The sequence below is a fragment of the Nylanderia fulva genome, unplaced genomic scaffold (assembly GCF_048542155.1).
Source record: "Nylanderia fulva isolate GAGA-0341 unplaced genomic scaffold, ASM4854215v1 Scaffold56, whole genome shotgun sequence".
In the NCBI taxonomy this organism is placed as follows: Eukaryota; Metazoa; Arthropoda; class Insecta; order Hymenoptera; family Formicidae; genus Nylanderia; species Nylanderia fulva.
In genome coordinates, this window is record NW_028190654.1 from 183,817 (window position 1) to 200,832 (window position 17,016).

Sequence of the window (17,016 nt, forward strand, 5' to 3'; positions counted from 1 at the left end):
TGCAATACTTAAAATCTTTTATTTTTAACTTAATCCATTTGTTTTAATTGTTCGCATGTATTTTGATGCATTTAATATTTCAACATAACTTAACATCGTTTTTTCATTTGAAATCATAATAATAACTTAAATTAGTTTTTAAGTTTTAATTAACAAAATACCTATCATTACGTTTTGCACATGTATTCAGTCGTATCCCGCGACTTAATACTAATCTTTGGATATAAAACTAATTTGATCTTTTTAGCCTTTTATTTTTATTTTTAACTTATAACTATAGCTGCCTTCTCGTGCTGTAGTATTACCACCTCCTTCGACGTGGGTTGCTCTCTCGGAGTGCGACTCTCCGTGGTTGGTCGCACGGTGCAACTAATGTGGACGTAGAAGTAGTCTGCGGAGCAGATGATGTGGCTGTAGAGGAAGTCTGTGGTACAATTGAGGAATTTGTAATTACATCTGACAGTTGCTTCTGCAAATTATAAATTTCTGCTCGCAGCATCGCAGTTTCATCAATTTCTCCAGAAAAATCCTATAATAAAAAATTACATAATTAATTGGTCTTTCTCTCTCTCTCTCTCTCTCTCTCTCATAACTCATCAGCTAACACAAAGTAACAGTAACATAACATCAATGTTCTAATAATTTCCCGCTTAACAGTGTAACTTTTACATATAAAGTATGGTACATTGGGGTTACATTGCCGAGTGAAAATTTACATTGATGTTGTTACTGTTAATGTGTGTGTGCTGGGAACATACTTACATTTTGTGTTTTTCTTTTTTCTTTTTTTTCTTCTTTAGTCATTTTTTTATTACACATAAAATTAATTAGACGCGTTAATTAATTATTATTACACGTAGTACGACGCACAAATGGCTTCTTCTTTTTCTTAAATGTTTAATGGCCTCGGGTGACCAATGTTGGTCTTACATCTTGCCGCCCAAATCTGCACAAATGGCTCACTGGACATGGGCGTGAAGAAGTAGTCAACTTGAGGTGCGTTCCGTCTCAGGCATATGAGCGCATTTTCTATGGTATTTTCTATGGTAAATGTGACGTATACTAAATGTGTAGATAAATGCGGGCATATGCGTAATAAAACAGAACGCACCTCTAGTAACAATAATGCCACTGAAATTAAATCGCGGTGGCGCAATAATCGTATGATTGATTTATCGACCGTATTTCATTACTCATAAGATTGGTAATACAGTTTGTCCAAATGCATAACAGATTACAGATTTATTTATCATCAGGATTATCGATAAATAAATATATCATAGAAATTATTGCAAAGATGTCTCTTGAGAGTCTACATGTCAATAATTGGCAGGATACGTTATTATCAGGAGACGCGGTAGTGTCTCCGGCCATGTTCAAACCCTAAAAGACCTTAAAAGACACTACAAATCTCATATCCTGCACCATCAAAGTCCATTTTTTGGGGGTGTAGAACTACTTATATATAAAAAATTTTGAATTGCACGTAATATAATCTGAAAGGCGGCATTGCCACAAGTAATTTGAGCCAAGAAGAAATAAAATCGGTCAAGCCGTTCTGGACATACAAGCGGTCAAAAAGTGACGTTTTTCATGAAAAATGAAGTAACGTCGTCTTCTTCTTCTTCTTCTCTGTCCGCGTCCGCTGACGTCATCAGGATTATATATATATATAAATCTCTTCTTACCTTTCACTCACACCTCCCTCAACTTCCACCCATCCCTTTCCCTCCCACATCCCGTCCCCCCGCCCTCACCCCCACCCCCACTCCCATCCCTCTTTCGCCCTAACTCACCCTCTTTCGTCCTATTTTTTCAGTTTTTTCGTTCTCTTTCACCCTTTGTTGTCCTCTTTCACCCTCTTTCACCCTCTTTCGTCCTCTTTCACCCTCTCGTCCTCTTTCACCATCTTTCGCCTCTTTCACCCTCTTTCGTCCTCTTTCACCCTCTTTCGTCCTCTTTCACCATCTTTCATTCTCTCTCACCCTCTTTCACCCTCTTTCATTCCCTTTCACCCCCTTTCGTCCTCTTTCACGCTCTTTCGTCCTCTTTCACTCTCTTTCGTCCTCTTTCAGAAATAACAAAGAAAATAGTATGTAAACAATATGTTTATTCAAAAAAACGGATGATCGTCGGATCCAAGCCTGGATTTTGCGGCCGACCACCAATTGAATAATTTAAATACATTTTGTAACGCACAATTTTTTACATGTTTATTACATCGTAGAGTATATGTGGGATCTAACTTATTTAATGCAGGTACATCTTCATATATGGCATCCAAGGTCTCAATGGTGAAACCGCTGCTCGCATCGTCCATTATTTCGGCCAGCCATTCTCGCTTTTCGAGTCCTTTTACATACACGAGAGAGGATTCTTCATCGTCTTCTTGCTCATTTATGCCAACGATAGCTGCCGTAATCAAGCGCTGAGCCATGCCGTATGGAACATTTCCATCCTCCCATTGTAAGCTGTGATGATGTTGAGTTAGCCACGAGGCCTGACGCCTTTCCGACTTTATAAGCACGCTCCATGGCACAGGGCATGCGAAGAAATAGTGCGACAGGATATATCCTCTTCTCAGGATTGCCGCTTCTTTTACGATAAATCGTTTATTCAGGATAAATCCTTGCAGATCGACAAACGTTGGTGCGGACATGATCTCTTCGATGCGAGTCAGTCGAGAGGTATTACTTCACTAACATCAGACATCTCACATCATCTTGATTATGTATCCTCCTCCCCCTCTTTCACACGCGTATTTGTGTAAACATTTTTTAGGTGATTTTGCGCACAACGTTGGTCAACGGGTTGTACTGGATCACACGATCGTGTATAATGAGGCAGTACGCAGTGGTATTATTAGGCACGTTTTCCTTACACTCAAATTCCAATCTCACATCCACCGTTGCGCTCTTGATCGATTCGTTTTGTCGAGAACAATCGATAATCACAAACGGACCGTTTTGTAAAAACCGTGTGATGGTGAGATTGGGCTCGAGGTATTCGTATCCGTAATAGTTCTTGCAGAAACGTGTGTAGGTGTCGTACAGAATTGACCATCTGTTTTTATCAAAATCCAGATTCATGTCGTCGTACGGATAACTTTCCGAGTTCAGAAAGAGTTTCACGTTGGTTAATTTACAGTCGTCGAATCGACTCGTATCCTCGGACATGACATTTTTACGCCCTGTCTGCAGAGCAAAAATTACATATCGCGGCTTCTCCAGTTGAGTCGCGGTCTTAATGGCCCACGAATGCTTGGTCGTACGCTGCAATAGCGGAAATTCGTATAGATCCCACGAGCGGAAACCCATGCTGAGGTAACGTCCGCTTTCCAGAGCGCGCAGCATCGACAGCTTCTTAATCTCGCTCAACAACACGTGTGGCATTCGCCATTGTATCTTGAATATGTTGATCACAGGCTCCAGTGCAGAATCTCCATACAGGCAATTATTGTCGTTGCGCGATCGTATTAAGATCAACTCATGACGCGCATTAATCACTACTCGTTTGTAGTCATCACAAAATCCCAGCAACATGTAGAGCGGTACGCAGAAATTGAAGTGCCCACTCGCAGAAATCGGATCACTCCAGCCAGCGTTACTCATAACCATGCTTCTATCGAATGATATCGTTACATAGTTTTTGAGCAAACTTGTTATTCCTACATTTCTGTTGCGATCAATCTCCACACCATCGAGCTCATAGCAAATTTCGTCAAACATGAATGCGACACAATTATTTCCCAGTGTCACATTGGATCCTTCAATTGGATGGTTTATCTTTAGTTCTCCCTCGATATATAAGAAACTCTCATACGGCAATGTATATAAATCCTGTTGTTGTATGGGTATTCTTATCTCGTCGCTGTATCCAAATGTTGTGTTGGCAAACGGGTTGTATGTGTGAGTCTCAATCTTGACGATGCGATCGTCAAAGACTGGCTCTTCCTCGATGTTGAGAATCTCAGTCATTGTTCAGATGGTGCGCACCGCAAATCCCAAAGATTGTAAAAACGCAACGTTTGACGAGGTGAGTCTCTTCTTCGTAGTTGATTTGATATTAGCGAATGATATTGCTGCTGGTCTGATTGTGTTCTTCGTGTCTTTATTCAACACGAGCATCCCGTCGCACGAGGGTGGCCCGCCGTCGTACGTGCAATCTAATTGTTATCTCTTCACCGCGAAAATCGAGCAATCGTCCCTCCTGGTCAGTAACGCGTAACACTAAATCAGTAATGCTCCGTACGAAGATCGGCAGGTAAATGATCTGCGCCGGCGTTTCCGATATCTTATATCCTGGTGGTACCCTCGGTGAAAATTCGTGTATCGTGTGAACGAGTTTATTGTTGCTGTATGCACCCGCGGTCACGTTACACTCTATGCGGATAATGTTCACGTTGATAATATTAATCGCCATGTTCGATTTGTGCCATTTTCGCGGTTGCAGTATACGATTCGAGAATCCCAGCAGCGATCCAATGTTGTTGGGCATGCTAAAGTTTATTCTGTAGGCACACTTGATCTCGCTTCTCATTGTATTGTAATTAGCGCGGAGCACGATTGGATAATCTTCATCGTCGACACCTTTATCGCTAACAGCATTATGTTTTCGGGAAAGTGCACGTTTCAAAAATTCATGTATCGCTTGCAGCTCGTACGATCCCTCGGGAATCGTAATTTCCGCGTCGTCTGTACCGTAGTAAAATTTATTATTCGAGGAATTCACATTCGATATAGTGTGATAAGTTTCAAAATCCGTCAGACCGAGCTCGTAGTCCGCGTCGCTCAAATCTATGGGCGGAAAGTAGGTCGCCGCGAGGACGCTACTCTTCCCAGTCAATGTTAGTGTTAGCGACATGTTGACAAAACTGAGTTAAATAACGCAATGTCAGTCTTTAAATTTGCGGCGAGAAATCTCGGAGAAACTGCAAGCACAACTGTCCGCAGATACTCTGATCATACGTTTGATAAGAGGTGTAATTGTATTCCAATTTCGGCACATTTAAATATCGCACCAATTCCTCGGGTGGTCGAAGATTGCCAAAACTGTCGAAATAAATTGCGCGATTTCCTCTTTTTGCATACGCCACCCAATGAGTGCCAGGACCGTCTGTACTGTCTAGATTAACGATACCACTCTCATTTTCTCGCGCGCCATTTATCGGTAAATTATTGCGCATAAATACACCTCTAAAGTATGGAATGTGCATACGTTTTGCAAGTTGTAGCAATTGCACATTTGTAGTTACACCTTTCGGCATTTTTAACGTTTTTTTGACGTTTTTTTTTTTTCTTCGCTCCTCGTCCATATTTGTAAGGGGCGAGATACAGTCCGCGACCTTCCATGGCGCGATTGTGGCGTAGTATCTCTTGCAACTGACGTTGCGCGGCTTTTCTATCGTTTACCGCTTTTGCTACGCCAGCTGCTCCGCCAACCAAGGATCCGAGCGCGCCCAGCATTGGTAAAATCGGCAAAAATCCGCCTCGTTTCGCTGCCGAAAGTATCCTCCTCTTCTTCGTCCTCTTTTTCGTTTTCAAGCCCATGCCGAGCTTCGTCTTGGCCTTCATCGCTGTCCAGACAACTGCGGCCGCGGCTCTCTCACCGAGACTCGAGTCTTTCGCGACGATGCGAGTTTTCGCTTTCTCGGCGAGTACCTTATCCGCCGCGTGTCTCTCGGTGAGTTCGCTGCTCCGAGAGTACGCTATATCGTGTTCACGGCACGCCGCGTCCAATGGGTTGACACCTTGATCACCTCTAGCCAATCGCTTTTCCAAACGAGTTCCCGGGCCGCAAAATTGATAGCCGGGGATATGAAGCTCGACCGGAAGTGCGTTTATCGCACGATTTAATAGACCTGTGCCTATTTTCGTTGACATCCGTTGCAATCTCTAGACATTACTGAGCAAAGCGCGAGTCCGCGCAGTTATAAATAGGCGGACGTTGGAGGTCAAATCGGGAGTGAGAAAATGAAATTCCTGCAACAACTTCTGACGATACGAGTGATGAATTACGACGACAGAGTACGCTGCAGCGTGAACGAAGGTGTGCGCAAACACGGTACGATGCTACCGACAACTATACGCGCGATTGTTTGCGGCCCCTCAAACTGCGGTAAAACCAACGTGTTGATAAGCCTGCTGGAAAGTCCGCACGGTGTGCGTTTCGAGAACGTGTACGTGTACTCTAAATCGCTGCAACAGCCGAAATATCGCTATTTGAAAGATTTATTGACGCCGATTGACGAAATCGGCTACTTTACATTCTCCAATAACAGTGACGTCATTCCACCGAGCGAGGCTTATCCAAATTCAATTTTTGTCTTTGATGACGTGGCATGCGACAAGCAAGATACGATAAGAGAGTACTTCTCAATGGGGCGCCACTCAAACATCGACTGCTTCTATCTCTGTCAGACATACGCGAGAATACCGAAACATCTTATACGCGACAACGCGAACCTGCTAATCCTGTTTAAACAGGACGCCACCAATTTGAAGCACGTGTACAACGATCACGTGAATACCGACATGTCGTATGAGGATTTCAGTGAGTTATGTCGTACTTGTTGGCAGCAAAAGTATGGATTTCTAGTGATAGACAAGGACAGCTCGCTTACGAACGGGCGATACAGAAAAGGATTTAATGAGTTCGCGATACCGCAGAGCCATTAGTCGTCATCAACAATCCTCCCAGTCGAGAGAAACTCTAGAGAGAGTGCTGCCGACATGGCTGATAATATTCGCGAGCGTGAAAAAGTTGCCAAGGAGATTGCGAAGACGGCCGAATCGATCCGCAAGAAACACCGCGCTCTGAAGACCGGAAAGATCGATGATGATATCGCCGTCAAGACTCACTTTAAACCTATTATCGAACCACTACAAAAGATTGTCGACAACGCGACGATTTCGGTGAAAAACGAGCCTAACACCGACGACGACGACGGTGTGAAGATCGAGACACGGTATGAGGGGGAAACACCGAAAAAGAGTAAACATAAAACCATCAAGCGATATAAAGAGGAGGAGGAGGAGACATTGAAAAAAAGAAAATATGATATTTTGAAGCCATTGGACGCTTCATTGCCGACAACATCTACACCGAAAAACGCACAACCTGTGATACTCAAAACACTCGTAGACGAAAATGTTTTCAAAACCACGCGTAACCTGCCCGAAATATCCCTTCGACACTGGTTAAGATCGTTGGAAGGTCGACAAATGATGCGAAAGGATTGGGGGCCATTAGGACAAAAGTACATGGACGCTCTCCTCGGTGCTGATGAGAAGAAAGAAATTGATAATGTATACGGAGTCTATTTCGACGAGAAAGAAATGCGCATCGGAAACAAGCGATTCACGATTGACAAAGATGACAATATAATCATAGGCGACACGCGGTACATTGGAACGCCCGGATTGTACGAGTTGATCTTCAAGAAAGAACCTGATTACCAGGAGGATGATTTGCAAAAATACAAACATATATTATTGGCGACAAATGCGCATAAACGCAACTTTGATGTGCAAGGCCGTGTGAAGAGTAGCAAGGGGGACAAGTACAAATATATAATCGCACCGTTGACGCGGGTGGAATCGGACGACCCAAAATCTGGCATGGGAATGCCTCGCGCTATGACGCTAACCAACAATAAGATTGATTACGTGCACTGGGACGACCCCAACGAGCTAGTGGATCGCCTACGATTGCTCGATGCTTCGCACCAAGCTGGCAACAACGCGCATAACAACGAGATCTTGTCGATTATCGAGGAACTGCGGGAAGCGGGCATTATTATAAATTAAACAAGGTTCCCGACAATCTATTCAGTTTATCGTGTGACACTTTACAAAGCATTGAAAAAATGTCTATCAATAAATTTGGATTATTCGAGAGGAGAAATGATGCAACCCCTGGCACAAACGATCAATGGTATAGATTGATTAGAAAATGCGTGCGCAAAAACGCTCTGCATCGCGTCGCTACAGATTATGACGCGAGATTGCGCAAGATTCGCCGTGTAGCGCAACCTGAGGCGGATACCGATGTCGTCAACAAATTATACCTGGAAGAGTGCTTTAAAACATTGATGATCCAACAGAAAGAGTCAGATGAGAAGCTGGCTGCGTTAGAGAAGGATGTACGAGCGTTGGAAACTGCGATAAAAGAGCTTCTGCGTGCGCCAAACACTACCTCAGACACAGGCATCTAATGAGCGGTTGGCTCAGAAACGTCTATCAAACAGTTGTGAAACGTCTAGAAAGGATTTTCGAGTGGTTGCAAACAATTGTTGAACAGCTACGGAGGATTATCAGCGTGCTACCAAACAACAATGAGTGGCATCAGTGACCGACCTGGAAGCAGCAGTGAACGACCCGGAAGCAGCAGTGAACGACCTGGAAACGGTGGTGAACGCGACCGCTACGATCGAGGTTACGATCATGTCAAACAGGGTTGCGAACGAGGCTACGAACAAGTCCTTAAAGGTTACATAAAAGGCTATCAACAACTCTGTAAGGGTTGCGAACAGGTCAGGGACGGCTGCGAACGGGCCAAGGCGGGCTACGAACGTATCAGAAACGACTTGGGACGAGGCTGTGATCGAGTCAGGAACGATTTTCGAATGGGCCAAGGACGTGAGTGAACGAACGTGAAAGAACCCGAAACAACGTGGTACGAACGTGAAAGAACGAAAATTTAACCCGAAAGAACCCGAAACAACAAGGCACGAACCCGAAACAACGAGGCACGAAACCGAAACAACGAGGCACGAACCCGAAAGAACCCGAAACAACGAGGCACGAACCCGAAACAACGAGGCACGAACCCGAAAGAACCCGAAACAACGAGGCACGAACCCGAAAAAACCCGAAAGAACCCAAAAGAACGAGAATTTAACCCAAAAAAACAAGGCACGAACCCGAAACAACGAGAATTTAACCCGAAAGAACCCGAAACAACAAGGCACGAACCCAAAAGAACCCGAAACAACGAGGCGCGAACGCAAAAGAACCCGAAACAACAAGGCACGAACCCGAAAAAAACCCGAAACAACGAGGCACGAACCCGAAAGAACCCGAAAGAACGAGAATGAATAGTGAAAATAACAACAAGCAACATAGTTTGGAGAGACGGCAGTTTGGATAGTTGGTAAACGAGTTGCACGCGTCAGCGAGAAAAAATTTCCCTCGAAGACATGTCATAGTGCGAGGATACGATGATTTGTGGCAAGCCGACATTGTCGAGATGCGTCCATACTCCCGTTTCAACAGAGGTTACCACTACATACTCACCATCATCGATGTGTTGAGCAAGTATGCGTGGGCTGTACCACTCAAGAGTAAAGGAGGAAGCGAGACAGCTGACGCAATCGCCAAGATAATTCGGGATAGCAAGAGATGCCCGAAAAACATGCAAACCGATAACGGAAAGGAATTTTACAATGCCGATGTGCAACGACTTATGCGAAGACATGACATTAATCACTATTCTACATATTCGATATTGAAGGCGTCGGTCGTCGAGCGATTCAATCGCACACTAAAGAACGATATGTGGAAGATGTTTACGCTGAATGGTACTTACAAGTGGTTCGACATGCTGCCACGCCTCGTATCAGATTACAACGGACGCAAGCATCGAACGATTGGTATGCGACCCGCCGACGTTACCCCCGCGATCGCCGAAAGACTCTTGGCTACCGTGTACAATCGTGTAAAAATCGCGGGTCCGGCAAAGTTCAAAGTAGGTGATCAGGTACGCGTCAGCAAGTACAAACAACTTTTCGAGAAGGGATACACGCCAAATTGGACAACCGAGGTGTTTAAGATTGTTAAAGTGCAGCATACTAATACCGTAACATATCTACTCGAGGATTATCGCAAGACATCTATCGCTGGAGCGTTTTACGAGCATGAGCTGCATCGTGCAAATTATCCGGATGTGTACCTCGTGGAGAAAATACTGCGCAGGAGGGGTGACGAGGTTTATGTGAAATGGCTGGGATTCGACAGTTTGCACAACTCTTGGATACATAAAAACAATGTTATTTAATGTATTTTATTAAATCATTGTATAACAATATATATATTGTATAACATATGAAATATATGAAATATATAACAAAATATATATAATTCTCATTAATACGTCCTTACAATATAATTTATTTACAACGGTATTCGATAATGTCCCCACGGCAAGGTGTCGGTCGAATCAGGTACGACATACCGCTTGTCGTCGTAGGGACTTAGAGCAATTTTCGTCTCGCTGATGGTATACACTTTATGCAATTTCGATCTTATACATGAACTGTTGACGCGTCATTTCAATCTCGTCATTAAGACAGCGTGTATAATCGTCGAATGTTATACTACGCGCTACGACGTTACTTTTGACACCTTTTGCCTTTTTAGTGTCCTTTTTACCATCCACCCGCAAAGCATACATTTTTGCTCTAAGCCCGACGAATTCGGTCATTATCGCGCCGTTATTCTCATCTTTCATCAGACCCGGCACCTTTTTATTCGCGAGCGGTATACCGTACGCATTATTCGCGGCGTAATCGCTGGTATCGAATCGAGCGATGTCGCGTTTCAAATTTTCATAGACATCCTGACATTTAATTTGATATATTAAACTATCCGTGTCGGTGTACATTACTCTACAATTGTCACGATAGAGCGGTGACATGTATTCGTGGTGAAATTCATAAAGACATACTTTTGATACGTCGAGTATGCACATGCCGACGTAGATTGGTTTGTAGAATTTAACTTCGAGTTTGCGTAATTCTATGGCAACTAATTTTTCCGAAAATATGCTTGTACTATGAAAATTTGGTTTAGCGATCATTGCCTCCGCACCGTACCGTCCGTCCCATTTTGTTAATAATTTTACATCCATATGATTGCGCACATTTTCCATCGTCTTGCCGAATACCGCGTTATTCATCAATTTATATAAATTTTTTTCAAAATCGTTTTTCGCTCGTGTTCTAAACTGTGTGTTAAGTTCGATGTATTTTTGAAGCCACGCTGACTGCGTGAATTGTAGTATGCGATATATTTTTGTTATGCGTAGCCCGTGGCGCGTGCACTGCTGCAGATTACGATAGTGTATTACGTAGCGCTTCTTATCGTAAAGCGTTGCTAGGAGTTTATATTCCCGCTTGCCGGGCGGCTTATCGCGCGTCGGGCAAAACGGTAGGTCAATGTGCGCGTCATGAAGATGCTGCGGATACTCTAAATCTACTTCGAGAACATAGCCTATAGGTGAATCGAACGCGATAGATGATACGTCAAAATTCGATATATCGTCGACCCACCGAAAATCAGCATATGGCAATGGTTGACACATTGCCCATCCGTACAAATTATTTACATCGAAATACATGAGGTACGATGAGGGTTTCGATGGGTCGTACGATTGCATGTACTTGTTATTAGCCTGTGCGTATCGGCCTGAACATTGACTAAGGCCGCCGCGTATACCTCGTTCGACATTCATAACCATGTCAATGTCTGTTAATAATTCAAATTTTATATTCGTATGTTTTAACATGGCGTCCCATGTATATCCGGGGAGAGTATAATAATACGCGGGATCGAGTCCGTAACTTTTTATACAACTATCGCGAAAATTCTCAAATATATCGGCTAATAACAAGACATCAATTTTTAAATATAAATCGCTATATTCGCCTAGCGTTCGAAGGGAGAATCGGCTCCAGACGGTCTCGGCGTGCGCGTAATCACTCTCGGATACTGTGTCGCCAGTTAAGGAACTGTAAAATGAGTCGCGCGGCGGTAAACGTGTGTCTTGTAATCTGTCCACGCAGTCTATGTATTCGTATGGAAAGACACCCTTTCGTGTCAATAAATTGAATTTTTCACTAGTTAAATTTTGATATTCCGAATGTAAAATTTTTAGTTTATCTTTATCCAAAAATGACGCTAATTTGTCGAGACTAGCACTGAGAAACTTATACGAATCGATAAAGCGTAATTTGATATAATTTTTTGCATTTTTGTCTTGTGTCAATCTAACAGTTTTCGAGAATGATATATATTTTTCCTTTGTTATCGGCAGTAATTCGATTTCCCCTTCGAACGCTGTGGCTATGTCCTCGATAATAAAATGTGCGTCGTAGCCGGACAGATTGTGAAAGACTATAGGGATACAAAATGATTCTTTGTAATTTAAGTTACAATTTGAATGCGCAGGACCCCTGTACCGCCCGGTGAGGTGGCAATGATCGCGGACGCGTGTATTCGTCTTCGTCAAACGATTTTTCACAAATGTGACAATGCGTCGCAGGTGCGAAATTTTAACCACTCGTCAGGCGTTAAATTTACCATGGGGACATTGGTCGTTAAAATATTTTTTACGCGGATTGCTAAATTTTTAAGCTGTTCGGCGAACCATGCGACGCAATCGACACTACGGCGGGAATTGTACGCGGACAACGAACTGTCATACGAACACTGTACATAGTACGCGATGCTGAACACTTGATGGTGTTGATAATTTTTGGCATCTTCGGTCTTTGCCAAAACACACTCGAGATCGGCGTACACTACAAACGGCAGCCGCTCCTTCCTCGTGTAGTTGTCGAAGCTGAGCCACTTGTCCTTGTCGCTCGGCAACCGAATAGCACAGTCGTTCAATTTCCCGCAATCTTCCGTATGCGCTTGCAATTTATCCACCGCTCCGAAATAATGTAGGCATCTGTAAAAAATAAAAAATTTAATGAAAATTTAATTAAAATATAATTTACGTGTAATAAATATATATATACTTACCGATCGCATATAAATTTTTTACATTTCTTTTTGCTCAGCTGTGAGCTCACGAGGCGAGACAGATTTTTTATCAAAACAAAATGCCCGACGCTGTTTTCGTCTTCCACGTACAGCAGATTGACGTGCCTGTCCTTCTTTTTTTCCGAAAGACGCAACGGGACGATGTTCTCGTTCTCGATGATGTACACATTCACGGAGATGTCGTTTGCAAGTTCAAACTTTTTAATTTGATTCACAGTCACTGGAAACTCAATGTTTTGGAGATTCAGCACTGTGGTGTAATGCGGATAGGAGGATTCTCGTTCCATATGTCTTTCAGCGGGGTACAGAGCGGCTACTACTGACCATGCGAAACACGCATTGTCCGCTGATAGCACATTAACAACCGCTCTTTTTACCATAATTTTTTGCGGTAATTTGACATGGCATCCAGCGCGCATAGGATTATACTTGTTGATATTTACTGTCAAATCTATTATCCGCGACAATGCCCAGCCGCTATCGCGTTCCTGGAACTCTTCTAGCGATGCTAGCGTGGGCTCGATTACGCGGCGCTCGTACCACTCGCGTACATCGGACGTGCGAAAGAGTTCAAAGTTTCTCGTATTAATACTTTTATTGGCACGCTTGTCACCGGACACAAATTCGCCGTTGAAAACAGTGTTCACTTTTACACTGATGTGTCTCTGCAGCACATTCTCCATGTTCTCGACTACAATGTCTGCTGCATTTTCCAAAAACTGACGCGGTTCGATATAGTCGACGTTAATTACCGCACCGGTAAGTATACGGCTATCGAACGCCGTATCGATCTCGCGCCAAACGAGTCTTTGCGCGTTATTGCCGCCGCCGCTGCCACTAGGTATGGATCCACCACTAAACATGGATTCACCGACATACTGTCTCTGCAAGCGCACCTTCGCACCCTCGAGTCGCGCTATTCTCGCCACGAGAGATTGCCTATGTCCAATCGAGAGACGCGGACGCTTGGCACGGCTGCGTTCTTCCAGCTCTTCGATAAACCGTTCGCACTCTTGCAGCCATCCAAAATATTCGCCCAAGGTGGCGACTTGGTGGGAACGCTCCAACAGGTCGCGCTCAATGTTCTCCATTTTTTATGTCTGGCACTTTTTCACACTTTTAACCTCAGCCTATTTTCGCTGACATTCGCTGCAATCCCTGATCATCGGTGCTGGACCGTCAATATGCGTTCGCATCCACGGCCGATTGTAATGTTCGAGGCAGCGACGATATGTCTGAACCTCCGGATCCGTCTTGATATGCTCTGGAAGCTTGTCCCACAAATGCTCTACGAAATATCCACACTTTTGTAGTAAAACAATCTTCGGAATATATTGTAACTGTTCGGCACTTAAACTGAGAATGTCGGAAGCACTTGATAGCATGACAAACATCTTGAATGAAGAGAGCGTGCGCTCGCCAGTGGTACTATGGCCCGGCAGCGGCATCGGTCCTCGTTATATATCCCAATTAACCCTTTGTTCGTCAACGTACGAACGAGAAAAATTTAGATGACGTAAATTTTCGGCGCTTGTTTTGTTTATAAATTCCTGCAGCCGCTGGTTATCGGCGCTGGTATTTCTTAGAAATATACGTATAGATCATGTATCAACCCCCTTGATTGTCGGCGTATGCCAAGCGGTGGCCCTTCTTAAAATTTGATTATCTTAGATTTTCAGAGAACTGATTGTCGGCGCTCGGATCCAAGCGGCCCTTCTTAGAATTTAATTATATTTCTTAGAAATATACAGATAACGTATGGGGGAAGAAACGCAACCCCCTTGATTGTCGGCGTATGCCAAGCGGTGGCCCTTCTTAGAATTTGATTATATTTCTTAGAAATATACAGATAACGTATAAGGAGAAGAAACGCAACCCCCCCCCCTTCCCCCGATTGTCGGCAGCCCTTTTGTAATAGATATTGTTTATCTTTTGTTTATAAACATAAACGTATGAAGAGAAGAAACGCAACCTCCCCCCCCCCCCGATTGTCGGCAGCCCTTTGTAATAGATATTGTTTATCTTTTGTTTATAAACATAGACGTATGAGGAAAAGAAACGCACCCCCCCCCCCCGATTGTCGGCAGCCCTTTGTAATAGATATTGTTTATCTTTTGTTTATAAACATAGATAAGCTTATCTGCTGATAAGACCCCCCGCCCGCGTGACGTCATACCCCCTCGCCCCCGAAAACCCCCCCGCCCCGCACCCCCCTCAGAGGACCCGGGTTAGAACCCCCCTAGTATTCCTACTAACACAACATAAGTATTATTATATGGGAAAATTATCATTTTGTTGGAAATATCTTCCACTAGTGACATAGATAATTCTCCGAGTTTATGTACTGAAAATATATCAAAATTTAAAGATTGAAATGGTTCAGAAATAAAACTTGTTATATTAATAAATTTTTTTCCAATTAAGTAGTACTTATTATCTTTTATAGCAAAATTTTCTATTAACATAATACACTTATCTTTTAAATAACAGCAATTATCTCCAAAACGTGTACCAAACGACACATTATTTATAATCAATTTTTTAAATTGAGCAGAAAAATGTGTCATAGGTAAAGGACCTTCATGATGTTCTAGTACCATTTGCAATTTTATTTTTTTTTTGACAGTTTAGTTATCAATATATTTTGTGACTCATGAATACGCTTTACAAGTTGTGCTAATGGATAATGAGATTTTCTAACTAATCGTTTTAGATATTGCATGTAATTTTCAAAAGGAAATGCACTGTAAAGATCTAAAGGTCCAAAAACTTTGCAATCATCAACAACATGAATTAATCCATGTACATTGTGTGAAGTGTATTCTGCTCCATAAATGACTTTAAATTGTTTCACAAAAAATATTAATAATAAACATGCTTATTCTAAATACTTTGTATATAAATTAGCATTAATTAAAATTCTAACAGCAATATGTAAAGATATAAAATGTAAGTATTTGTCAGATGAAAGGATATTTTTTAAAACAACTGGACCACAATACAATAAAAAAAATCTAAATTCAGTTGCTTTCCAGCGTGCAACTTCATTTAAAGACCGGGTTTTTCTTACAAAATCAGGAGGAATACAAGATTTTATTTCAATGAGATAACTTGAAATAGATTGTATGTTGGTTTTTGATAATCTATGTGAAATAGGTCCAAAGAACCATATATTTATTAGTTTTTTTACTACGCCAAGGCATACTAAATGCATGTATTCAAGAGGGAAACTTTTTACCATGTTAATCGAAGGTATTGTTTCTAAAATTGATGTTCCTGTATGATGTTCAGATTGAACTCTATTACAGAAATTTTCATCCGTTCTTTCAAAATAATTTATTTCAGGATAACACACTCTGGCTTTTATATATTTTCCTCTTTGCATACATTTAGTACATGCAAAAAATCCAGTGTGACCTTTGCAAGAAGTAATGAGTGATTTTGCTGGAGCATCACATATAAATGCTTTAATTGCAAATGGTATAGCATGATTATTATAAATAAAACCATTTTCCGATAACTTTATAGCTTCATCTGTAAAATCTTGTAAAAACAAATTAACATCATTAGGTTTTTCATAACCATGATAGATACCTATCACAGATATATATTGTGGATATTCAGATATTGAGCATAATATTGGATATATCTGACTACTGGAACTTTTGCTTAAAGGCAAACCATCAATATTAATAAACAAATTAATTTTTTCTGGCTGTTTTTCTAACAAATTAATTAAATTTTGAACTGCAAATTGAATTTCCATGTGTACATAAGTGCCTGAACCTACAGATTTGTAGGGTACATGTCGAGGAGTACAAAGTAAAGTTCTGGGATCTTGAGGCAAAAAAATATTTGTTTCTAATTTTAATAAATTTAATAAACTTCGTAAGGCGTTATGTGAAATATTATATGATATAGCCCATAATCGTAATTTATTAATAAAATTATTACTTTGATTATGTAAATTTTGATTTTCTATATTTTGTTGTGATATTGGAGTATCATTTTTAATAACATTATCAGAGTTATCAGAAGATAAGCTATATAAGTCATGTAAAACATTAAAGCAATCTGTATTAAAACAGTCCTCTGTTTTATAAGTACTATTACATTGGAAATCTGTATTTTTTGTAATTAAAACATCATTTATACAATCATATTTAGAATTATTACAATTCTCCTGTGA

The 17,016-nt window shown here is 41.8% G+C and overlaps 2 protein-coding genes and 1 pseudogene across 2 annotated transcripts; 1 reads left to right on the forward strand and 2 right to left on the reverse strand.

Annotated features, from left to right (window-relative positions):
- Positions 1–6,731: 6,731 nt before the first annotated feature.
- On the forward strand, positions 6,732–7,830 carry LOC146721041 (uncharacterized). Its single transcript, XM_085487492.1, has one exon. It carries the CDS (start codon positions 6,732–6,734, stop codon positions 7,806–7,808), a length of 1,077 nt encoding a protein of 358 aa, XP_085343618.1. The 3' UTR covers positions 7,809–7,830.
- Positions 7,831–12,340: 4,510 nt separating this feature from the next.
- On the reverse strand, positions 12,341–13,927 carry LOC146721042 (uncharacterized). The gene has a single exon (XM_085487497.1). The coding sequence runs from the start codon at positions 13,916–13,918 to the stop codon at positions 12,803–12,805; it is 1,116 nt and encodes a 371-aa protein (XP_085343623.1). The 5' UTR covers positions 13,919–13,927; the 3' UTR covers positions 12,341–12,802.
- Positions 13,928–15,055: 1,128 nt separating this feature from the next.
- Positions 15,056–16,317, reverse strand: LOC146721043 (uncharacterized; annotated as a pseudogene).
- Positions 16,318–17,016: the final 699 nt, after the last annotated feature.